The 23,023-nt window shown below is 42.0% G+C and overlaps 1 protein-coding gene across 1 annotated transcript in view; it reads right to left on the bottom strand.

Moving 5' to 3' along the window:
- Positions 1 to 214: 214 nt before the first annotated feature.
- Positions 215 to 23,023, bottom strand: part of LOC138854534 (aldo-keto reductase family 1 member A1-like) — a 51,595-nt gene continuing 28,786 nt past the window's right edge. Inside the window, exons 5-9 of the mRNA XM_070098338.1 lie at positions 19,878 to 19,950; positions 9,762 to 9,900; positions 9,432 to 9,594; positions 2,026 to 2,123; positions 215 to 379 (exon numbers count right to left, since the gene is read on the bottom strand). Of these exons, the coding sequence (XP_069954439.1) occupies positions 337 to 379; positions 2,026 to 2,123; positions 9,432 to 9,594; positions 9,762 to 9,900; positions 19,878 to 19,950 (516 nt within the window). The 3' untranslated portion in view covers positions 215 to 336. The remainder of the gene's footprint in view (positions 380 to 2,025; positions 2,124 to 9,431; positions 9,595 to 9,761; positions 9,901 to 19,877; positions 19,951 to 23,023) is intronic.

The following is a 23,023-nucleotide window of genomic DNA, read 5'->3' as shown; positions in this document are numbered from 1 at the left end:
TCCTTTCATAAAATATACACTAAATTTCACATTTACTTTTAACTTCTTTAATTGAATTTCCCTGAGCCTAGTTTCCAATCCCCTTCCCAGTCTACGAAGAAGAAATTTCAAGACAAATTTAATACTTCAAGATTTAGAGTAAAATGTTAATGACTGATTTTCTAGTTCCATGCAAATCATTTCAAAACTTCTATGGTATAATGTGCACAGCAAGTGCTATTGTTTCATCTATATTCATGAAAAACAGAAATTAGAATCAGACATATTATATTATTACCATAATCAACAATGCTATAACTCATCTCAAAATGGTAAACACGAAACATTTCTATATCATTAAAATGGAATGTGGAATGGATACTCTGGGTGTCTGTCGATCCTGTAAGAAAGAGAAAGTAATCAAATAAAATCATTGTACAAACAAAATATAAAAATCTTAAGCTGATGCATTAACTACACAGCAGTGTTCAAACATTATTGCTGATCAGGTATTACCTACCACATGTTATGAGTATGTAACCTTTTATTCAACATATGCCACATTCTCATATACACTGCCTCTCATCCAGCGAACCAGGTGCTAAGGATTTAACAATCAATAGGGACCCTATTGTTTTATCGGTACCTCGGTACATCGACCAGTCACAGACAAGCCCACCAAAGGTGTAAAGCAATGTGGCTCACTTGTGACACGTGAACTGGCAGACTCATCTGGGGCTACTGGTCCTACATGGTACATTCTTTGGCTCTTGCATTGTGGCTCCTTGGTTCACCGGGAATCAATACTGATATGTGGGTGTGAATCATTGGGTTTAAACATTACAACAAGGGGGAGGCTGCAGGCAGTGGAGACGACATGTTGAGAATAATGTGTGGTGTGAATTCTGAGCTTAGAGATAAGCAGTAGCAGAGATGGGTTGTTGAAGTGATTTGGGAATTTAGATAGGATGGAAACAAACAGGATGACCAGGATGGTGTATAAATATAGGGAAGAGGGAAGGAAGATGAGGGATCTTCCCAGAAAAGGTTGGAGAGAGGGATTAAAGGAAGTTAAGAATGCTCAGAGTCTGAACATCCAACAGGTTTGTGTGAGTATATTAGATGAGAGTGAAAGAAATCAATCTGTTTTTAAGACTTGATGTGCTGTTGGTGTTCGTCAAGAAAACATTAAAGAAGGAATTCAAGGAAACTTGTTATCTGGATTTGAGTCCTAGAGGTGGAAATTACAGTGCCTGCACTCTGATGGAAGAGTTGGGATGTTGCAGTTCCAAGAAGCATCTGAATTGTGATAGCAGAATACTTCTGGCAAGACAGTGATTGAATGAGCAACAGTGAATATTCCCTTCCTGGGGTGGGAGACGGTCAGTGTTAAAAATATTATGCCTTGTAAACCTATCTCTTCTGATATTCATTTTTAACAATAAATTATTGACTGCGATTATTAAAAACGACAAATTTTAAGTATTTAACTTGTTACTAAATAATTCTTGCTTTATGGAGACATGACAGATTTATTATAAGTGTTTATTACAAAGTTCGTTCTGTTGACTTTACTATACAATGACTGAGTACAATAGAGATAGCGTGTCCCATTAAACTAACAATCAGTATTGGTTGCCACATCAAATTAACATCAATGGATATAATATACACCAACTCTAAAATATCATACATAAATTTACCACTTTATTACTGTTATTATATTATAATCATGGAGAAGCACTTAATACATAGGGTCATACATTGCCTGAAGAATTGTATTTAATATAGTTTGATCCAAGGAAGTGGAGAATAAATTAGTTTCCTTGGATCAAAAGCCCTCCACTAACAACAGGGGTTGCCCCTCGAGTTTAAATTGGGAAGTGAAAATTCAAGTACAAGGCAACAAACTATAAACAGAAATAATCAGCAAAAATCTTATTTTCTGATATTTTTTTAATAAATTATAAATAATATTTTACTTACAATCTTCCTGTATTAATCGACTTTCAAAAACCTTAATAAACCAAATTAACAATAGTTTACCTGGGAAATACAAGGAAGTCAGAAATCCTGCCGTCACCACCTCGGTCAATACTGTCCATCACTGTCATCTCTTCTTCGCTCAATTCAAACTCCAGAATCTATAAGAATATTTTTTAATAAAAGATAATCAGTACCATATATCTTAATAATAAAACTAAACTTGTCTTTACAATTACTTCTACTAAACTTATGTGAACATTGTCAGGCGGAACTAACATTAAATAACTTGGTGGCCCGGTGGCCTGGTGGCTAAAGCTCCCGCTTCACACACGGAGGGCCCGGGTTCGATTCCCGGCGGGTGGAAACATTTCGACACGTTTCCTTACACCTGTTGTCCTGTTCACCTAGCAGCAAATAGGTACCTGGGTGTTAGTCGACTGGTGTGGGTCGCATCCTGGGGGACAAGATTAAGGACCCCAATGGAAATAAGTTAGACAGTCCTCGATGACGCACTGACTTTCTTGGGTTATCCTGGGTGGCTAACCCTCCGGGGTTAAAAATCCGAACGAAATCTTATCTTAACATTGGTTATGTTGCTATATGTACTAAATATGATTTTGAATAAATTTAACAAACCTTTAGGTAGATAAGTGATATACTGAAAGTAGGTCTAAGGCCTCTGTGAATGTTATGTTATATCGCTATCAGTTATGAATTTCGTGAATCTAAGCCACAAAAATTCGAATTAAAAAAAAAATGGCCTGGTACTCATTTGGCAATAGAGTTGTAGATGAGTGGAATCACTGAGCATGGATCAGTATGTGTACTGCAGTGTCTCTCAGTTTTTATGCACTACTTCCAGAAGGTCTACTTTGGTGCGCCTTTTATTGTGTGGATGGCCCGATGGCCTGGTGGCTAAAGTTCTCGCTTCACACACGGAGGGCCCGGGTTCGATTCCCGGGGGGGGGGGTGGAAAAATCTCGACACGTTTCCTGTTCACCTAACAGCAAGTAGGTACCTGGGTGTTAGTCGACTGGTGTGGGTCGCATCCTGTGGGACAAGATTGAGGACCACAATGGAAATAAGTTAGACAGTCCTCGATGACGCACTGACTTTGGCTAACCCTCCGGGGTTAAAAATCCGAACGAAATCTCATCTTGCACTGTTATAGAAATGAATATTAAGTAATCTACATGCATTATGGGAGCTGTTTGGTTAAAAAAAAAAGAAGATATTTCTCATATTTCACAACCACGAAAATTAGCAGACGCTGTTCACTGTAGATAAGTGCAAAGTTCTCATCTTCGGGATTATATATAATCCTGGAACTTATAAAATAAATAACACAGATTTAGATTTAACAATATATGAAAAGGACTTTGGGGTCATGATAAGGCTAACAGATTTCCTGGATTTATATCAAGTGTATAAGCAACAGATGATCAGCTCCATACATCTTTCCTCTTCAAAAAAAAAAAAAAGGGGGGGGGAGCTCCTTGGCGCGATGAAGAGGTTATTAGTCTCTCTCTCTCTCTCTCTCTCTCTCTCTCTCTCTAGTCTGAGAAATTAGACCATTTGGTCTTCATCAGGCCGAACCTAATTACCACCTAATCCCCCATTCCCTTTCCTCCTCCTCTCCACATTCCTCCACTTTCCCTTTCCTGTTTCTGCCTTTGAGGTTGTTCCCTTAGGCTTTGTAGTTCATAGACCTGAGAAGGGACTCAGGGGTCTATCACCTTCCGCTGAGGTCCTTGATAGTAGTATAATTTGCTGTAGAATCAGGATCATCTAGAAATCCCGATCCCCCTCCAGTCTACCGGGGGTAGGGGGTGGGGGGATGCTTCTGGTGTCTGGTGTATCTCTGGAAGCTGCCTGTCAGATTCCAGGAGGTGGTGGCCGAAGGAGGTATGCTTTGTAGTGGGTTTCTGACCGTCCTTCCTTTTGTCCGCCGAGGTGGCTCGGTAGATGTGAAGTTGCTATCCCAGACTGCTGGTTTACTGGCTGGAAGGGTAGGGTATATACGGCAAGCGTTCCATGCCGCATCTGCACTACTGGCTGTGCTTAGGTTGTCCTCTTGGGCGCTACCCCTACACGCTCCCCCACTTTTTTTCTTTCTTTAAAAAAAAAAAGAAAAAGAAAAGAGAGACCTAACCATGGAGTCCCAAAATCGTGTACTTCTTCCTCCTGGGCCCCTTCCTGTTGCAGTACCCTCTGACGACCCTGCCTTGTTACCAGACCATTCTTCAGATCTTTCTACAGTCCCTGTATCTTCCACAGGTGACATTTTGTCCCACGCTCTGAATACAGAGGCTCGACCTGACTCCTTTGACACCTCCGACCTCTGCACGTATCTGACTATGCTCCCGGCCTCTCCCTATGCAGTGCATCGGTTTTCAAATTGCGTGCCCGCCTCAAAATGGACCAGTCCTATATCTAAACGACCATGACCTTCTTCTGATGGCACTGTTTTGACTTCCTCTCATTCTACTCAGAAAAGACCAACACGACAATCACTTCCTTTACAGACTATGCATCATAATACACAATGAACGAAGATTTTCACTCTACAACCGACATCTTCAAAATACCTTTCTGATCATAGTATCAGCCAGGTGCTTATATGCTACCTTGGTCATAATATTCCGTTTCATGCTCTCAAGAGCACTGCACGCATCGTCACAGCACAGAATGCTATCCTAGCTCACTATCTTTCTCTCCTTACAACTATAGATGCCATTCTTGTAACAATTGAAAAACATCATTCTCTCAATTCTTATAGTGGTACTGTCATTCTACCACATACCATTGTGGAATGACATTCTGGAACAGCATGAGCTCCAAGACCTCCCGATCCTTAAAACAGACACGTATGTACTGCCTGCCCTCGGTTGGAGATGCTACCCCAGCAATGTAGCTCTCTTAACTTTTGACTTCCATAAGCTTCCATCATTGGTTTATATTGTGGGACACCATTTGCAAGTCCGACAGGTGACCCCTACACCTGGCAAAATATTGCAGGTTCATAGCTGAATTCCCAGTCTTTGGTGCCGATGACCATATCAATACATCTTGTGGTCTTCCTCCCTCCTGCCTTAATTGTCATGAAGCTTATTCATTTTATTCTCGTCGTTGCCAGGTTTACTTGAATGAACTTGAAATCCGTTGTCTCAAAGAGACTAAAGGCTTTACTTACGCCATGGCAATCTCTCATCTACGCCCCAGGGAAGACTTCCCCGTATTTCTTATTCTCGAGTTGCTAAGAGGCCCCCAACCTCTGGGGTTCCAATTCCCGTGGTCTCCCCTGTGGTCACTCCTTCCACAGTCACCTCTGTATCTAACTCTTTTGCAGTCCTGGGCTCCGAGGTTCCTGCCTCGTCACCTTCTACTGTTCTCCAATCTGCATCTCACATGCAAGCTTCTATGTCTACATGACCTTGCACATCAGCTCATCCCCCTCGCCTCTCTACTTCTTCAAAGTCCAACAAATCCCCAAAGGACAAATCTCTTTCATTTCCAGTCTCAGTACCTGGATCTTTACCTCTTACTCGTTCTCTTGTGAGTGTGAAGGCCCATCCTTCCCCATATACAGTACCTTCTTTTCCTGTCCCCTCCTAAGTTTTTTCCCTCTCCTGTCCCCTCCCAGGCTTCTTCTCAAATTACCTCTAACCTCTCGTCGTCCCCTACCTTGGTAAATTCTGTAGTCGCCCCAATCTTTACTCACCCTCCTCCTCTTATTTCCAGTATCGTTCCACATACAGTGTCCTTGTTCTCTGACGCTCTGGAAGCTATCCCCTACTATATTGAGGAGACTAAACCACTGATGGACACTGATTCACCTCTTGTTGCTAATCTTCACTCTTCTCTATCTACACAACTCCTATCTCCTCAGTATTCCAACCCTTTGCACTTGTTCGTTTTCCACTGCCTCCACAAGTGGACTTTTCTAATCCTTCTAGTCCGTAGTTACCTCTTTCTCCATATTTCTTGTATCCTTCTCTTCTCGTAAATCATGGCTTATTTACAGTGGAATATCCGAGGCCTCAGAGGTAACTGGGGTGAGCTTCAGGTGTTGCTTTCCCAGTTTCCCCCTGTTTGTGTTTGTTTACAAGAACCCAAATTACGATTCGCTTTTATCCATCCCATCGTGAGCTATGTTTTATTATATTCATTGGATCCTTTTCCCGATGGTACCTTCAATGACAGTCCATGTCTTATATGCACCGGTATCCCATACCACAAGCTTTGTTCATACTTCGCTGTATTACACTGCAGCATGCATCTAGTTGAATAAGTGGTATACAGTCTGTTCTTTGTATCTCTCCTTCTTGGGCGCTATCTAAGACGTTGCATTTCTGGTTTCTTCATTACCACCACCACTTCTGTTTCTCAACAGTTTTAATGCTCACCATTTCCTCTGGGGAGGGGGGGGGTTCTCACAGTGACTCTCGTGGCATTCAGTTAGAGGCTCTTCTTACTTCTCTCCCTCTCATACTCAATCTCTCTCTTGCATCGATCTCTCACTTTGCTCTTTCTCAACTGTACTAGACTTTACCTGGTCTGTGCTCCCAGACTTACATGACAGTGATCATTTTCCAGTCCTTCTTACTTCTCATTCGTATTCTCCACTCCTTCATCGCCCACGCTGGCAATTTGACCAAGCGTATTGAGACCAGTACTCACCTCAAACTGCTTTTAGTGAGGTTCCTTCTTCATCCTCCGTTAATGAGCCATTACACCTATTCTCGACCTCACTTTTAACTACGGCTTCACATTCTATACCTCACACCTTGGGCAGGCACTCTCGGTTATCACACATGACACAAGTTGGTCATCACTATATGTTGATGACTTTGCTATGGCTTGTGCAGGCAATGACTGTCACCTCATTGCAGTTTCTCTCCAACATGTGGTCAACCGTGTTTCCAATTAGGCCACTGCTCATGGGTTTAAATTTTCTAGTACTAAAACACACCAAATTACTTTCACTAGACGTTCTATCTTCTCTGAAAATCCATTGTACCTGTATGGGTCGCGTATCCCAGAACGTGATACTGACAGGTTTCTCAGCCTTCTGTTTGACCGTTGGTTATCCTGGAAACCTCACATTACCTCCTTAAGGGAACTTGTCATAGCCGGCTGAACCTTCTTAAAATTCTTGCTCATCTTTCATAGAGGGCTGATCGTAGAACTCTCCTTCGACTGCAGTCTGCCCTAATTTTATCGAAACTAGATTATGGCTACCAGATACATTCAGTGGCCTCTCCTGCAACTCTTTCTAGCCTTGATCCCTTCCATCACCAGGGATTACATTTATGCCTCAGTGCTTTTTGCTTTTCACCTGTTGAGAGCCTCTATGAAGAGGTGAATATTCCATCCTTGACCAATCGCCGTGATGCTCATTGCCTCCGCTATTTTGTTCACTCTCATGACCTCCACAATCCTCCCATGCATAAGATGATAACAGATATTAGTAGAACTTCCTTATTTGTTCGTCTTCCCTGTTTACTCCGTCCTTTTTCTCTTTGTTTACAATCACTCTTGTCTTCTCTTCAGTTGCCACCTATGTTCATGTAGCATCTAACTTTTCCCTTCCCCCTTAAGAAGTTCCGACGATTCGTGTCTGTTTTTCTCCACTGCCATGCACGAAAGCCCAAATACCTATGGATGCTTCTCGTTCTCATTCTCATGCCATCCAAGTCTTCTGATGGTGTCGGATTTGCAGCAGTGTTTCCAGACATCATCGTACAAGGGCATTTATTACCCTCGGCAAGCATTTTTACAGCTGTATTGTATGCAATTCTCATAGCACTTATCCATATTGCATCTATGCCTGTGTCACCATTTGTGGCAGTTTCAGACTCCCTTAGTGCTTTACAGGCTATAAGAAAATTTGATTCATCTCATCCCCTGATTCTTCATATCGAACTTTGGTTATGCCGCATCTCCGGCAAGCACAAAGATATTGTTTCTCATTGGGTCTCCGGTCATGTTAACGTACAGGGGAACGAACAGGCAGACACTGCTGCATGGTCAGCAGTACATGACCTCCCAGTTTCATATAGAGGTGTTCCATTCACAGACTATTTTGTGATGATTTCTACCCATCTTCGCAACCTTTGGCATCAATATTGGTCTTATCTGCATCATAATAAACTGCATTCTATTAAACTAAGTATAATTTTCTGGCCGTCTTCTTGTCATCATTGTCGAGGTTGGGAGACTACACTATCCTGTCTTCACATCGGCCACACTTGTCTTACTCACGGGTATCTCATGGAGAGGCACCCTCTTCCACTTTCTCTGAGAAGTGTCAGGTTCCAGTTTCTGTTAGCCATATTCTGTTGGGGTGTCCACTCTATCAACGAGCATGCAGAATTTACCACCAATTCTCTATTGCCCTTACCTTACCTTCCCTTCTTGCTGATGGATCCTCCTTTAACCCAGACTCTCTTGTTGACTTTGACAGCAACTGATTTACTGCACAAACTCTGATGATGATACCTCCAGCACTCCTCACAGCCCTTTCTACCTCACCCTCTTGCTACCCTTTACCCCTGCACTATCCCCTGTCATGCTACACTGCATGACCTAATAATAATCACTTTCCCTCTTGCTAACCTATTCCCCTACACCATTTCCTGCCCTGTTGTGCTGTATGACTCTTGTAGGTTTAGCACTTCATTTTAATATAATAATAAAAATTGCATGGGGAAGTGGAACAGAATTCTTCCTCCGTAAGCCATGCGTGTTGTAAGAGGCGACTAAAATGCCGGGAGCAAGGGGCTAGTAACCCCTTCTCCTGTATGTATTACTAAATTTGAAAAGAGAAGCCTTTTTTTCGGAGGGATACGGCCGGTTTGTTGGAAGAAAGAAAGAAAGAATAATTAAAATCCATACATCTTCAGTAAGTTCTCACTTACATTATGAAGTTCAGTTCCGGTCTTCATACAACATAATGGATACAAATGCATTGGATAAAATACAGAAAAAAATGATAAAAGTAATCCACTAAAAGACAGGATTGACGTATAAAAGTGGAAACTGGGAATAAATAAAGGAGAAATCTAATGCTTTGGATATCCAGTCAAGAAAGAACTCCAAATAATGTATTTGAATTACATAAGTTTAGATTCAGAAACGATGATGAAAGTTATTGGCTAGGAAATAAAGTTGTGAATGAGTCGAACAATCTGCCAAATATAGTTACTGAAGCTCAAATACAATAAGTTGGAATGATTGAAATGGAAAAGAACCCATCATGTAAGAGGCAGTAGGTCTACTTTGCAACTCCTATGGTGTCACTGACAAGCTGGGATAAAAGACACTTTTATACAGCCATGAGTGGCTTAATTGTCACTTGAGACGTAACGTTTCCTTTAATAAATCACCTGAACTGTACACAAGTGTTTTTTTCATAGTAAGCTGCTGCAGTGTTCCACCAGTCTTATGTTCTTAGGGTCTGTTACCTGAATATTTTGTACAATGTGCTCTGTATTGTCTGGCTTGGGAATAACAATAATTCCATGTTGAACCAAGTGGCGTAGAAGAACTTGTGCAGCACTCTTATTGTGGCTCTTGGCAATTTTCGTCACTACTGGATGCTCCAGAAGAGACGGATATTCACTGGTTCTGCAAGACAATTTACATGAAATTTTAAAAAGCAATAAGTATATTTTTTACCTTAAAAACTGACAAAAAAATCACATTGTATTCCGATATGCTTCATCTAATTAAATAACTCACTATATTTCAATACAATAATGATTTTAAAAGACATACATACACATTGTACCTACCCCAATTTTTTGTAGGGAGCTGCTAGAGGTGCAAAAGCACAAACAGGGATTCCTAACTTCTTACATACACCTCTCAATTTTTTCTGCATGTGATATGCATGAACCTCCATTTGTAAGACAGCTGGTTGAATCCGTGCCACTGATGCAATTGAGAAAAAACCTCATTCAGAAAAATTAGTAAATATCTACTGCATAATTTTTTCCATAATTTCCTTATTGTAGAACACATAAATGGATAATATAATAACTGCGTATTAAAATGTGAGGCTATTTGGACCCTTCAAGAAATTTTGAGTGATATTGGGGAGAGAGATGCCATACTGAATTTAATGTGTAAGCACTGGACTTAATTGTGCAATGTAATTCGGCATTTTCTCAGGTCAATTTGGGGTGTTTTGGCGTGAATTTGTAATAGGAACCTGTGTTAATGTTCCATGCTGAAGAATTGGTACAGAAAATTTGTAGAATCTCAAGAATTACATGTGGATGTCAGAAGATGGGATGCGAACATCACTCACAGGGAAGTACACCATTAGTCCTTGCATTTAGATATCAGCTGGCCAGTGTAGGGTCTAGGTGTTAAGCAGGTACTGTGGCGTGATCCATCTACAGTAATTAAATGGTAAGTGTTAATATGAATATTTTGTGTACCCAGCAAGTAAACCAAAATAACATAGAGTCCACATAACTCTAATTACCAGAGTAGCTGGTTTTAATATTATAATTGTTAATTTAATGTCAGGTTTAGCTTTTTGTGAGAGTAGTGAAGAAGTGGGCAGTTGAAGGAGTATCAATTCAGCGACTTACTGTGATTTAAGTCCCACTTACCTCAACCAAATTATGTGTATGTAATAATTCAGGTAATGCCCTGTAAACCTCCTGCAGGTGATTTGCTCACATAATAATAATAATAATAATAATAATAATAATAATAATAATAATAATAATAATAATAATAATAATAATAATAATAATAATAATAATAATAATTCACAATAACTATTGTGGCTAATAGTTATTAGGTTTATGTAGTTAAATGAATAAAGCATGATAATTGAACACTATAAGTAAAACATTTTTTACTGCATCAATCATTTCATAATAAGGTTGGGATACCCAGCAAATGCATTCATTGTCACTCTGTCAATATCATTTATGTCAGTGGTGTGTAGATATCACAATTCAAATGACTTTCAATTTGCATGATCCTCATCTCCAGAATGGAATGAAGCTGTGGATCAAGAGGAAGAACAGATATGTGGAAACAATGAAGATCCAGGAGACTTCTGTGGAAATTTCCAACCCATTCTCTGTGCTGCCTGACGAATGTGAGTCTACTACTGGGAACAACATGACGAATTACATCAAGGAAGGTCGGTACATTGTGCTTGTTGGGGACAGTCAGATTATGTACATGGAAAGGGCTTGCTGCTTGGAGGACAGGAGTAAGAGACAGAGGGATTGCTTTCTTGAGGCCGGGAGAAAGGATATTGTTAGCCATCTTGACAACATCACGAATAATAAGAGGATACATCCCATTATCTACCTCAGTGCTGGAGGCAATGATGTCAGCAAGTATGGAAGTGAAGATTTAGGTACAACAAATATAGGACAGCAATAGATAGAGGAAGAAAGGAGGGTGAACTGTTATATGTGGCATTTTGCCTAGAAGGAATGATGGAAATGAATATCTGTCCAGAGCAACTGGTAAGAATAACGCAGCACCATTCATCGACAACCTGAACCACTTCTATGGCAGAAATGGCTTGTATGCCAGGAATGGGGGTTTCTTATAGAGGGCTATTGTATGTGATCCATCTAGTTCAGTGGAGGGTGATGTTATGGCTCTAAACTATGAACTATTAGAGGCAGAGGTTTTGGAAGGAAACAAATGCTTGTGGAAAGACCGATTTAGGATCTCATGTTATAACTTTTAGGAATAACAATCATCACCTAACATTGGGTAAAGATAACAGAAATTGTGGAGAAGCAAAACTAAACCGGGAAAAAGTGCAGAAGAAAAATACCTTAACGTAATTTACAGTATTAGTTGAAGCTCCAAGAAAAGAATTAATGAATTATGTTAGGTAGTTTGTGTGGAAAACAGTGATGTTATTGAAATAACTGAAACACAGTATAATTTGAAGATTCTTGATATTATTGCCTAGTATAATATTCAAAATTTAAATTGTTCCATAATGATAGAAATAACGAGAAAGGAGGTGGAGTAGCGATGAGATAATATAAACTGTGGCATAAAAATCGATGGATTGGACACAAAATATGTTTGGGTAGAATTTGTAGGACAAGAAAAAAATTATTTCGGTTGCTATATCACGACCTCTTAATATAGATAACGACAGAGGAAGACTTATTTGGAACGAAATTGGTAATAATAGTAATGTAATGTAGTAATACAAGGGAGTTTTAATTTTATTCAAATAGATTGATCTAGTTTTACCAGAAATTTAGTCCAATAGCGTCCTGGAAGCAGTTCAAAACTGCTTTTAGAAGCAGTTTGTTACAGAACCTACCAGAGGTAATAATCTGCTAAACCTGGTTTGGTCAAATAAGCAAACCCTGGTTAATAATTCAGGGATGACTGAAGAGCTTGGCGCAAATAATAACTAATATATTGCCTTTAGCATTACCTGTGAATATGAAAATAAGGATAATAAGGTAAAAATCCCCTATTCCCTTTTTGCCAATTATAATGGTTAAGGAAAACTTGTCTAATCTTGAATGGGAATATCTGTCTAATTGTTCTGTTGAATATGATGCTTACAATAACGAAAGAATCTGGGAATATAACGTTATTCTTAATAATGTAGAACATGCACAAATATATTATATATTATATATAAGAACTATCCCAAATGGGTGAACAGAGGGAAAATTCTTAAGAATCCACCTTGATAATAGCCTGGAGTTTACCTGGAGAGAGTTTCGGGGGTCAACGCCCCCGCGGCCCGGTCTGTGACCAGGCCTCCTGGTGGATCAGCGCCTGATCAACCAGGCTGTTGCTGCTGGCTGCACGCAAACCAACGTACGAGCCACAGCCCGGCTGATCAGGAACTGACTTTAGGTGCTTGTCCAGTGCCAGCTTGAAGACTGCCAGGGGTCTGTTGGTAATTCCAAGACTGTAGGCATACTATCGAAGATAGGGTACTATGTTCCACAGTCAACCCTCCTGGCCCTATATCACTCACTTATCTACCTCTATCTCACTTATGGAATTTGTGCATGGGGCTCAACAACAATTAACCATCTCAGACCACTAATTACCCAACAAAAGGCTGCAGTTAGAATGATAACAAATTCCCACTACAGACAGCACACTCCACCAATATTCAAAACTCTAAACCTACTCACCATACAAAACATCCATACTTATTACTACACCTACTACATACATAGAACACTTAACTCTGATATTAACCCTCCCCTCAAACATCTCCTTGCCAACCTCAACAGAACACATGACCATAACACGAGACACAGATCACTCTTTGATGTTCCTCATGTCCATCTCACACTATGTAAAAACTCAATGCACATAAAAGGCCCTAAAATCTGGAATTCATTACCTGTAAATATAAAAGAAACACTGTCTGTTTATAAATTCAAGTCTCTTCTCAAAAATCACTTACTCACCCACAACTAAATAAATACTGAATAATTGTATCCCATAAATTGTATCTCATAAATGTTTCTCATTATTGTATCTCATAAATGTCTAACCTGTGAGTCAATAAAACTTTGTTATTTTTTAATTACATTACCTAACATAATACTCCATTCTACTGATTACACAGCAACACAGTAAATGACCATATGACCTGTCTTTGTAATACTCATTTGTGCTAAATTGTTATCTGTTTACAATAATGTTTTTACCACTGAATATATCATTGCTTAGTTAATCTTAAGTTAACTTTAAGCCTGCCCATAATGCTCTGCATACAAGGGACTTTGGCATGTTGCACTGTAATAACTGTATTCCTTTGTACTTCACTGCATCATGTTCAAATAAATAAATAAATAAATAAATAAATAAAGCATCTATTTGGAGACAAAAAAAGAGGAATTTATAGGTGCATTCAATAAGGAAAAATTAAAAGAGGTAAAGAAGGGGAATTAGAAAGACTGATTGTGACTATGAAATTAAAGTAACTAGAGAATCAAAAACAGATACTAAAGAGTTCTCCCAAGTGTACAAGATGAAGATCAGGGAAAAACATACTGTATATATATATATATATATATATATATATATATATATATATATATATATATATATATATATATATATATATATATATATATATATATATATATATATATATATATATATGTGTGTGTGTGTGTGTGTGTGTACAGAGAACCTTCACGGTACGCATAACTGTGATGAACCATCTCAGTTGCTGGGAATGCTTGAAGTTCATAAACCTGTACTCTCTGGAATGCAGGAGAGAGAGATACATGATTATATACACCTGGAAAATCCTAGAGGGACTAGTACCAAACTTGCACACGAAAATCACTCCCTACGAAAGCAAATGACTCAGCAGACGATGCAACATCCCCCCAATGAAAAGCAGGGGTGCCACTAGCACGGTAAGGGACAACACAATAAGTGTCAGGGGCCCAAGACTGTTCCACTGCCTTCCAGCATACATCAGGGGGATTACCAATAGGCCCCTGGCTGTCTTCATGCAGGCGCTGGACAGACACCTAAAATCAGTACCTGACCAGCCAGCCGGGTTACGATTCGCACATTGGATTACGTGCGGACAGCAGTAACAGCCTGATTGATCAGGCTGCCATGCCAAGACATGGCGGAACGTGAGGCGGCCTAACTGTGGAATTTTGAAGGAAAAACTCCTGATCAAAGAGGCTGACCAGATCAAGACTGAACGTCAGGACTCAGTAAGAATACTTTGGGAAGATTCCAGTGTAGCGAGAAAATGTCTCAGAGCAGCGTTTCAACGTAAATAGTGAAAGTGTTGTGCAGTTTTGTGAAGGTTGATGAGTGGTGGTAGTGGGGAAGAAAGCCATGGTGGGTAGTGCAGAACAAGGCCTACATTGTGTGTTGGTGCCGGCCAAGATTATCGTATATACAAACCTTGAAAGGCCGTCATGAACACATCTACTTCCAGCATCAGGCGCCATGCTTCCAGTTAACATAGAAATGAATATGTGTCGATGCTTGGAATAATTAGAGGCATATGTTATGGAAAGTAATATGATGTTGGGAGTAACGAGGGAGGGAACAATCAGTGCCTCCTCCCCCACGCCACAAGGGTGGGGTAAGAGGCAGGGTATGTAGGTGAAGGTGAGGGAACACACTGGATTTAAACAGTGCAAACACCCATATCTTTCATGACGTGCATAGGAAACAAATAATGTTGTATTTATTGTAAGCAAGACAGTGAGAATAATACACAGTGTGCATTCCGTGTGTAGTGTACAGTGACTGCCCCTATCCAGTCTCCCCGGGCTTACCCCTCCTGCGGAAATTTATTCGGTCCTAAAGTTCCACACGACGGATATGTCGTACGAAGATCCCAACATGTCATGGATGGAACGGCTATGTTGGGTGGCCCTTACACCCACCCAAAACACACACACACACACCCGGGTTGGTGAAGGTGGTTGGAAGGTACATTTAATTGATTGAGGAAGAGGTAGGTAGTTTACACTGTTAGTACACTAATATTAGGACTATTGAGGCAACTGTAGATAATAATAATGTAGACTTAAGACCTTAACATGGGTAGTAATAGGCCGATAATGTAGGCAAACACTAGGTTATATTAGCCAGGGAGAACTGGCAGCCCAAGTTTGAATTCTGGGGCACGGGGATTTGAGACCGCAGTGCCTCCTTCTAAGACCAGACACCATCGGATCAACAAGTGCCGTGAACAGCAGGCGGCACCCCCCACGTGTCTTCACATACTAGACCTGGGGAAATCTGGTAGATGACCTCCTCCGTCAGGCCAATACAGTAAGACAAGACCTCCCTTTCTTTCTCAGTATTCTGGCCAGTTTCTGGGGGAAATTGCGAGTGAGTTGAGCTGTGGGCTTTTGTGCAGGCAGGCGGCCTATGACCAGTACGTACCGGCGTCACTTCGTCAGGCTTAGAAGCTACTGTCTATTTCTGCATAGTTATACTAGGGGATACTCACTCCCTTGGAAACAGGAATTTCTGAGGTGCAGGCAGGTCACTAATACCAATTGAATATTGCAGGAATTAAGGCTCCCGGTTGCACGGGGTTCTGAGGGGAAGTCCAGAGGGGCGAAAGCTTAGGGAGGTTGAAGACCAGAATATATTCTCCAACACCAAGTAAGTTAGCCCTTTATTCGTGCATGCAGGCGAGATTTTCTTGCAACATCAGTCATTTATAGAAATCTGTCCTATAAGCCACTTGTGAGGCTGAGGTACCGACCTCATAGCTCGGTGTCAACAGAGCTTGCTAGGGTAAGCAACTCACATGGAGGCAGTCCAGACAAATTTTCACACCTCTCATCTACCTGTGCATTCCCCTTCCAACTCCCCGCTGCTCCCCCACCCCACTCCCAGCAATTATAATTGTCTTCCATATTTTTTCTTAAATGTGAAAGGTTGACTTTCTGAAACTTTATAGCAATGAAGTAGAGTTGATTTTACATGAGGCAAGTGTTTCCCTTACTGCTGTACTGACTGTTCACTTCTCCCAACACTTACTGCTGTACTGACTGTTGACTTCTCCCAACACTTACTGCTGTACTGAGTGACTGTTCACTTCTCCCAACACTTACTACTGTACTGACTGCTGACTTCTCCCAACACTTACTGCCTGGAGTACCTGGAGTTTACCTGGAGAGAGTTCCGGGGGTCAACGCCCCCGCGGCCCGGTCTGTGACCAGGCCTCCTGGTGGATCAGAGCCTCATCAACCAGGCTGTTGCTGCTGGCTGCACACAAACCAACGTACGAGCCACAGCCCGGCTGGTCAGGAACCGACTTTAGGTGCTTGTCCAGTGCCAGCTTGAAGACTGCCAGGGGTCTGTTGGTAATCCCCCTTATGTATGCTGGGAGGCAGTTGAACAGTCTCGGGCCCCTGACACTTATTGTATGGTATCTTAACGTGCTAGTGACACCCCTGCTGTTAGTGTGCAGCAATATTCCAGCCTAGATAGAACAAGTGACCTGAAGAGTGTCATCATGGGCTTGGCCTCCCTAGTTTTGAAGGTTCTCATTATCCATCCTGTCATTTTTCTAGCAGATGTGATTGATACAATGTTTTGGTCCTTGTAGGTGAGATCCTCCGACATGATCACTCCCAGGTCTTTGACGTTGGTGTTTCGCTCTATTTTGTGGCCAGAATTTGTTTTGTACTCTGTTGAAGATTTAATTTCCTCGTGTTTACCATATCTGAGTAATTGAAATTTCTCATCGTTGAACTTCATACTGTTTTCTGCAGCCCATTGAAAGATTTGGTTGATGTCCGCCTGGAGCCTTGCAATGTCTGCAATGGAAGACACTGTCATGCAGATTCGGGTGTCATCTGCTAAGGAAGACACGGTGCTGTGGCTGACATCCTTGTCTATGTCGGATATGAGGATGAGGAACAAGATGGGAGCGAGTACTGTGCCTTGTGGAACAGAGCTTTTCACCGTAGCTGCCTCGGACTTTACTCTGTTGACGACTACTCTCTGTGTTCTGTTAGGAAATTATAGATCCATCGACCGACTTTTCCTGTTATTCCTTTAGCACGCATTTTGTGCGCTATTACGCCATGGTTACACTTGTCGAAGGCTTTTGTAAAGTCTGTATATAATACATCTGCATTCTTTTTGTCTTCTAGTGCATTTAGGACCTTGTCGTAGTGATCCAGTAGTTGAGACAGACAGGAGCGACCTGTTCTAAACCCATGTTGCCCTGGGTTGTGTAACTGATGGGTTTCTAGATGGGTGGTGATCTTGCTTCTTAGGACCCTTTCAAAGCTTTTTATGATATGGGATGTTAGTGCTATCGGTCTGTAGTTCTTTGCTGTTGCTTTACTGCCCCCTTTGTGGAGTGGGGCTGTCTGTTTTTTTAGTAACTGTGGGACGACCCCCGTGTCCATGCTCCCTCTCCATAGGATGGAAAAGGCTCGTGATAGGGGCTTCTTGCAGTTTTTGATGAACACGGAGTTCCATGAGTCTGGTCCTGGGGCAGAGTGCATTGGCATGTCATTTATCGCCTGTTCGAAGTCATTTGGCGTCAGGATAACATCGGATAGGCTTGTGTTAACCAAATTCTGTGGCTCTCTCATAAAAAAATCATTTTGATCTTCGACTCTCAGTCTGGTTAGCGGCTTGCTAAAAACTGAGTCATATTGGGACTTGAGTAGCTCACTCATTTCCTTGCTGTCATCTGTGTAGGACCCATCTTGTTTAAGTAGGGGCCCAATACTGGACGTTGTTCTCGATTTTGATTTGGCATAGGAGAAGAAATACTGCTGTACTGACTGTTCACTTCTCCCAACACTTACTGCTGTACAGACTGACTGTTCACTTCTCCCAACACTTACTGCTGTACTGACTGTTGACTTCTCCCAACACTTACTGCTGTACTGACTGTTGACTTCTCCCAACACTTACTGCTGTACTGACTGTTCACTTCTCCCAACACTTACTGCTGTATTGACTGTTGACTTCTCCCAACACTTACTGCTGTACTGACTGTTGACTTCTCCCAACACTTACTGCTGTACTGACTGTTGACTTCTCCCAACACTTACTGCTGTACTGACTGTTGACTTCTCCCAACACTTACTGCTGTACTGACTGTTCACTTCTCCCAACACTTACTGCTGTATTGACTGTTGACTTCTCCCAACACTTACTGCTGTACTGACTGTTCACTTCTCCCAACACTTACTGCTGTACTGACTGTTGACTTCTCCCAACACTTACTGCTGTACTGACTGTTGACTTCTCCCAACACTTACTGCTGTATTGACTGTTGACTTCTCCCAACACTTACTGCTGTACTGACTGTTGACTTCTCCCAACACTTACTGCTGTACAGACTGACTGTTCACTTCTCCCAACACTTACTGCTGTACTGACTGTTGACTTCTCCCAACACTTACTGTTGTACTGACTGTTGACTTCTCCCAACACTTACTGCTGTACTGACTGTTGACTTCTCCCAACACTTACTGCTGTACTGACTGTTCACTTCTCCCAACACTTACTGCTGTACTGACTGTTGACTTCTCCCAACACTTACTGCTGTACTGACTGTTGACTTCTCCCAACACTTACTGCTGTACAGACTGACTGTTCACTTCTCCCAACACTTACTGCTGTACTGACTGTTCACTTCTCCCAACACTTACTGCTGTACTGACTGTTCACTTCTCCCAACACTTACTGCTGTACAGACTGACTGTTCACTTCTCCCAACACTTACTGCTGTACTGACTGTTCACTTCTCCCAACACTTACTGTTGTACTGACTGTTGACTTCTCCCAACACTTACTGCTGTACTGACTGTTGACTTCTCCCAACACTTACTGCTGTACTGACTGTTCACTTCTCCCAACACTTACTGCTGTACTGACTGACTGTTCACTTCTCCCAACACTTACTGCTGTACTGACTGTTGACTTCTCCCAACACTTACTGCTGTACTGACTGTTCACTTCTCCCAACACTTACTGCTGTATTGACTGTTGACTTCTCCCAACACTTACTGCTGTACTGACTGTTCACTTCTCCCAACACTTACTGCTGTACTGACTGTTGACTTCTCCCAACACTTACTGCTGTATTGACTGTTCACTTCTCCCAACACTTACTGCTGTATTGACTGTTGACTTCTCCCAACACTTACTGCTGTATTGACTGTTGACTTCTCCCAACACTTACTGCTGTATTGACTGTTCACTTCTCCCAACACTTACTGCTGTATTGACTGTTGACTTCTCCCAACACTTACTGCTGTATTGACTGTTGACTTCTCCCAACACTTACTGCTGTACTGACTGTTGACTTCTCCCAACACTTACTGCTGTACTGACTGTTGACTTCTCCCAACACTTACTGCTCTACTGACTGACTGTTCACTTCTTCCAACACTTACCTTTAACAATTCTCTCAATTTGCTGACTGTTGAAGTTTGAAAGTCCAATTGCTTTAACCTTTCCGGCATCAACCTGTCAATGAATAAAAAAATATAAATAAAAAATAAATGATTAAAATTTTCTTAAAAACATCAAAGAATACTTTGAAAGTACGAAAAAAAGATATTGTTTTTGCCTGACATGAGAACATTGTTCAAAAACAGTTTGATAGCTTCTACAGTTTTAATGGGAATATTGCAAGTGATATAAATCATCCAAATATTTTTTTTCCTACATGTTCTCTATATTAATAATTATAAGTTATTTATTATTAAAGATTCGCCGGTATTCTCTCGGCCCGGGCCTTTTCCAAGTGGTGGCCCGACCTTGGCTCCCTGTCTTGGGAGTGTCTGAGACCTAAGTCTCCCATGGGAGTAGGCACAAGTACCTCCTCATCTTTGGGACCAACTGTCCCCAGGCCTAGCCACAAGCTAGGCCTCTCTGGTCTGCCATCCCCGCCCCAAGGGGGCTAATAGGAATAACAGTCTTGTGAACTACAAGCTCTGGCTCAGGCACCTACCCTACCCTAGAAGGGCTGGGCATGGTGTCGATCAATAATTATAAGTTATTATTATTATTAAAGATTAGCCGGTATTCTCTCGGCCCGGGCCTTTTCCAAGTGGTGGCCCGGCCTTGGCTCCCTGTCTTGGGAGTGTCTGAGACCTAAGTTTCCCATGGGAGGAGGCACAAGTACCTCCTCATCTTTGGGACCAACTGTTCCCAGGCCTAGCCACAAGCTAGGCCTCTCTGGTCTGCCATCCCCGCCCCAAGGGGGCAAATGGGAATGACAGTCTTATGAGCTAAAGGCTCGGGCTCAGGCACATACCCTATCCTAGAAGGGTTAGGCATGGTATCGATCCAATTACAAGTTTTTTTTTTTTATTCGCCGGTATTCTCCCGGCCCGGGTCTTTTCCAAGTAGTGGTGACCCGGCCTTGGCTCCCTATCTGGGGAGTGTCTCGAGACCCAAGTCTCCCATGGGAGGAGGTACAGTACCTCCTCATCTTTGGGACCAAGTGTCCCCAGGCCTAGCCACTTTCCCCGCCCTCACGGGGCTCGTAGGAGAAGCTAGGCCTCTGGTCTACCATCTGCCCCGCCCCAAAGGGGCTCGTGGGGATGGCAGTTTTGTGAGCTGCAGGTGGTAGCAAGCTCAAACCTTCAAAAAAATTATAAGTTTCTCGACTCTGAACTTTCACTAATTTGGAGTTTATTTCCTCAAGGTTGTTATTCTTCTATGTAATAATATATTCAATTCCCTAACACCTCTTCTCCGGTCAATATTTTGCTTGATTTGTTCTTATTTTACTTTTCTTCGGTAATTCCCTTTGTTCAGATATTAAACTTGTGCGATATAAAATTACATTAATACAATATGAAGCACTCTGGTACCTACGATGGCCTTCCTCTATGACAACGATTATTTTTTTTTATATACCGGGTACTTTATTTTCTGTAGCTCTTCCTCTCTACAATATACTGATGAAATTATCCACTTCATTTCTAGTTATGAAAATTACAAAAGAATTCAATAAACTGATGATCACTATAATGATTTATGTCATATTTTAAAATTTCAGTTATGGATCTAAGAGGAATAGACTTGGGTAAGAACTTGGCCGGTTCATCTGATTCGAGGGATAACTTAACTGGGAGTGATAATCTGTGGATGAGTTTTCCATCATAGGTCCACCTAAAGTTGGTGCATGTGGGGGGTGGGTGGGAATAATTTTCCTATGGATGAAATAGCTGAAATAAAGGGGAGGTTGAGGGTGTTGCAAAATGTAAGGTTTTAAGCTGTAAGGGTGCAGGCAGGGGTGGAAGAGGTGCTTTGGGGCGACAAGCCGTCAGCGTGTGTTTTGCGGCATCAAAAGCAAAGGCAGGCGGTGACAGCTATCCCATGTTTAGAGGTAACGGAGATGGTTGGGAATTATAGAGCAGGGCAGGAGATACGAACCACGAAGGGGATGTGTGCGTATGCGGAGGCTTGGTACGAGAAGTACTGGAACAGTGGGGGGGTGGGTGACGTGGCGTTGGACAAGGTGTGTACGTATGTGACGTGTAATTTAGGAAATAGTGATAGAAAGGCTTTAGGTGGGACTATTACGGCAGAGGAAATAGAGAATGCGTTAAGGGGAATGAGGAAGGGGAAAGCGCCGGGTATTGACGGTCTCCCAGTAGAATTTTATTTACAACATTGGACGTTAATAAGGGGATTTATAGTTAGGTTATTTAATCGTATGAAGGAGAAGGGTATGTTGGGGGAGAAGCAGGTAACAGCAGCTGTAGTGTTGGTCCCGAAGGTCAAGGGGCAGCCCACCCTTCGGGAGTACCGAGCCATATCACTGCTGTGTGCAGACTATAAGGTGTTTGTAAAAATTTTAGGTAATAGGTTCAAATGTGTTGTGGGAAGGGTCGTGTCAAAATCTCAGTTTGGGTTGCCGGGAAGGTCGATGATTGAAGGACATGGGATACTGAGAAGTTTTGTGGAAGCTAAGGGTGGGAGTGAAGGGGCGGCTTTGTTGGCTCTAGATTGGCAGGGAGCATATGATAGAGTGGAAAGGGGAGCTTTGCAGGTTATACTTAGGAGACAGGGTTTTGGGGAGGAAATAGTCGAGTGGGTAAATACGCTATACAAGCGGGCGAAAATGAGGATACAGATTAATGGGTGTATGGGGAGGGATATTGGAATGGGTAGAGGCCTTAGGCAGGGATGCCCCATGTCCCAAATATTGTTTGCGTGTTTCCAGGACCCCTTTTATAGAATGGTTGACCGCAGCTTATGTACGCCATGTGAGGGAAGTGTGGGGGGTGGCAGGGCCTGGCCGGGTTTAATTGGATACGTTGACGACACCACTGTGCTCATTCGTGAAGGGATGTCAATGGGAGTGTTGGACGAGGTTGTGCAATTATTTGGAAGTGCCACGGGTATGCAGGTAAATAGTGCGAAGTCAAGGTGCATGGGGTTGGGTTCTTGGGTGGGGGGTGTGGGGGGGAGATGTAATGTTGTTAAAGAATGGGCGATGTCTTTAAAGATTTGTGGTATTATTTATAAGGATGACATGGTTGCGGCACGGGAGGAAAACTCGGATAGGTTATTGGAAAGGATC

Source organism: Cherax quadricarinatus, chromosome 62, assembly GCF_038502225.1.
Source record: "Cherax quadricarinatus isolate ZL_2023a chromosome 62, ASM3850222v1, whole genome shotgun sequence".
NCBI classification, from domain to species: domain Eukaryota; kingdom Metazoa; phylum Arthropoda; class Malacostraca; order Decapoda; family Parastacidae; genus Cherax; species Cherax quadricarinatus.
Note: the sequence above shows the minus strand (reverse complement) of the source record. Positions and strands in the feature narration are given on the sequence as shown.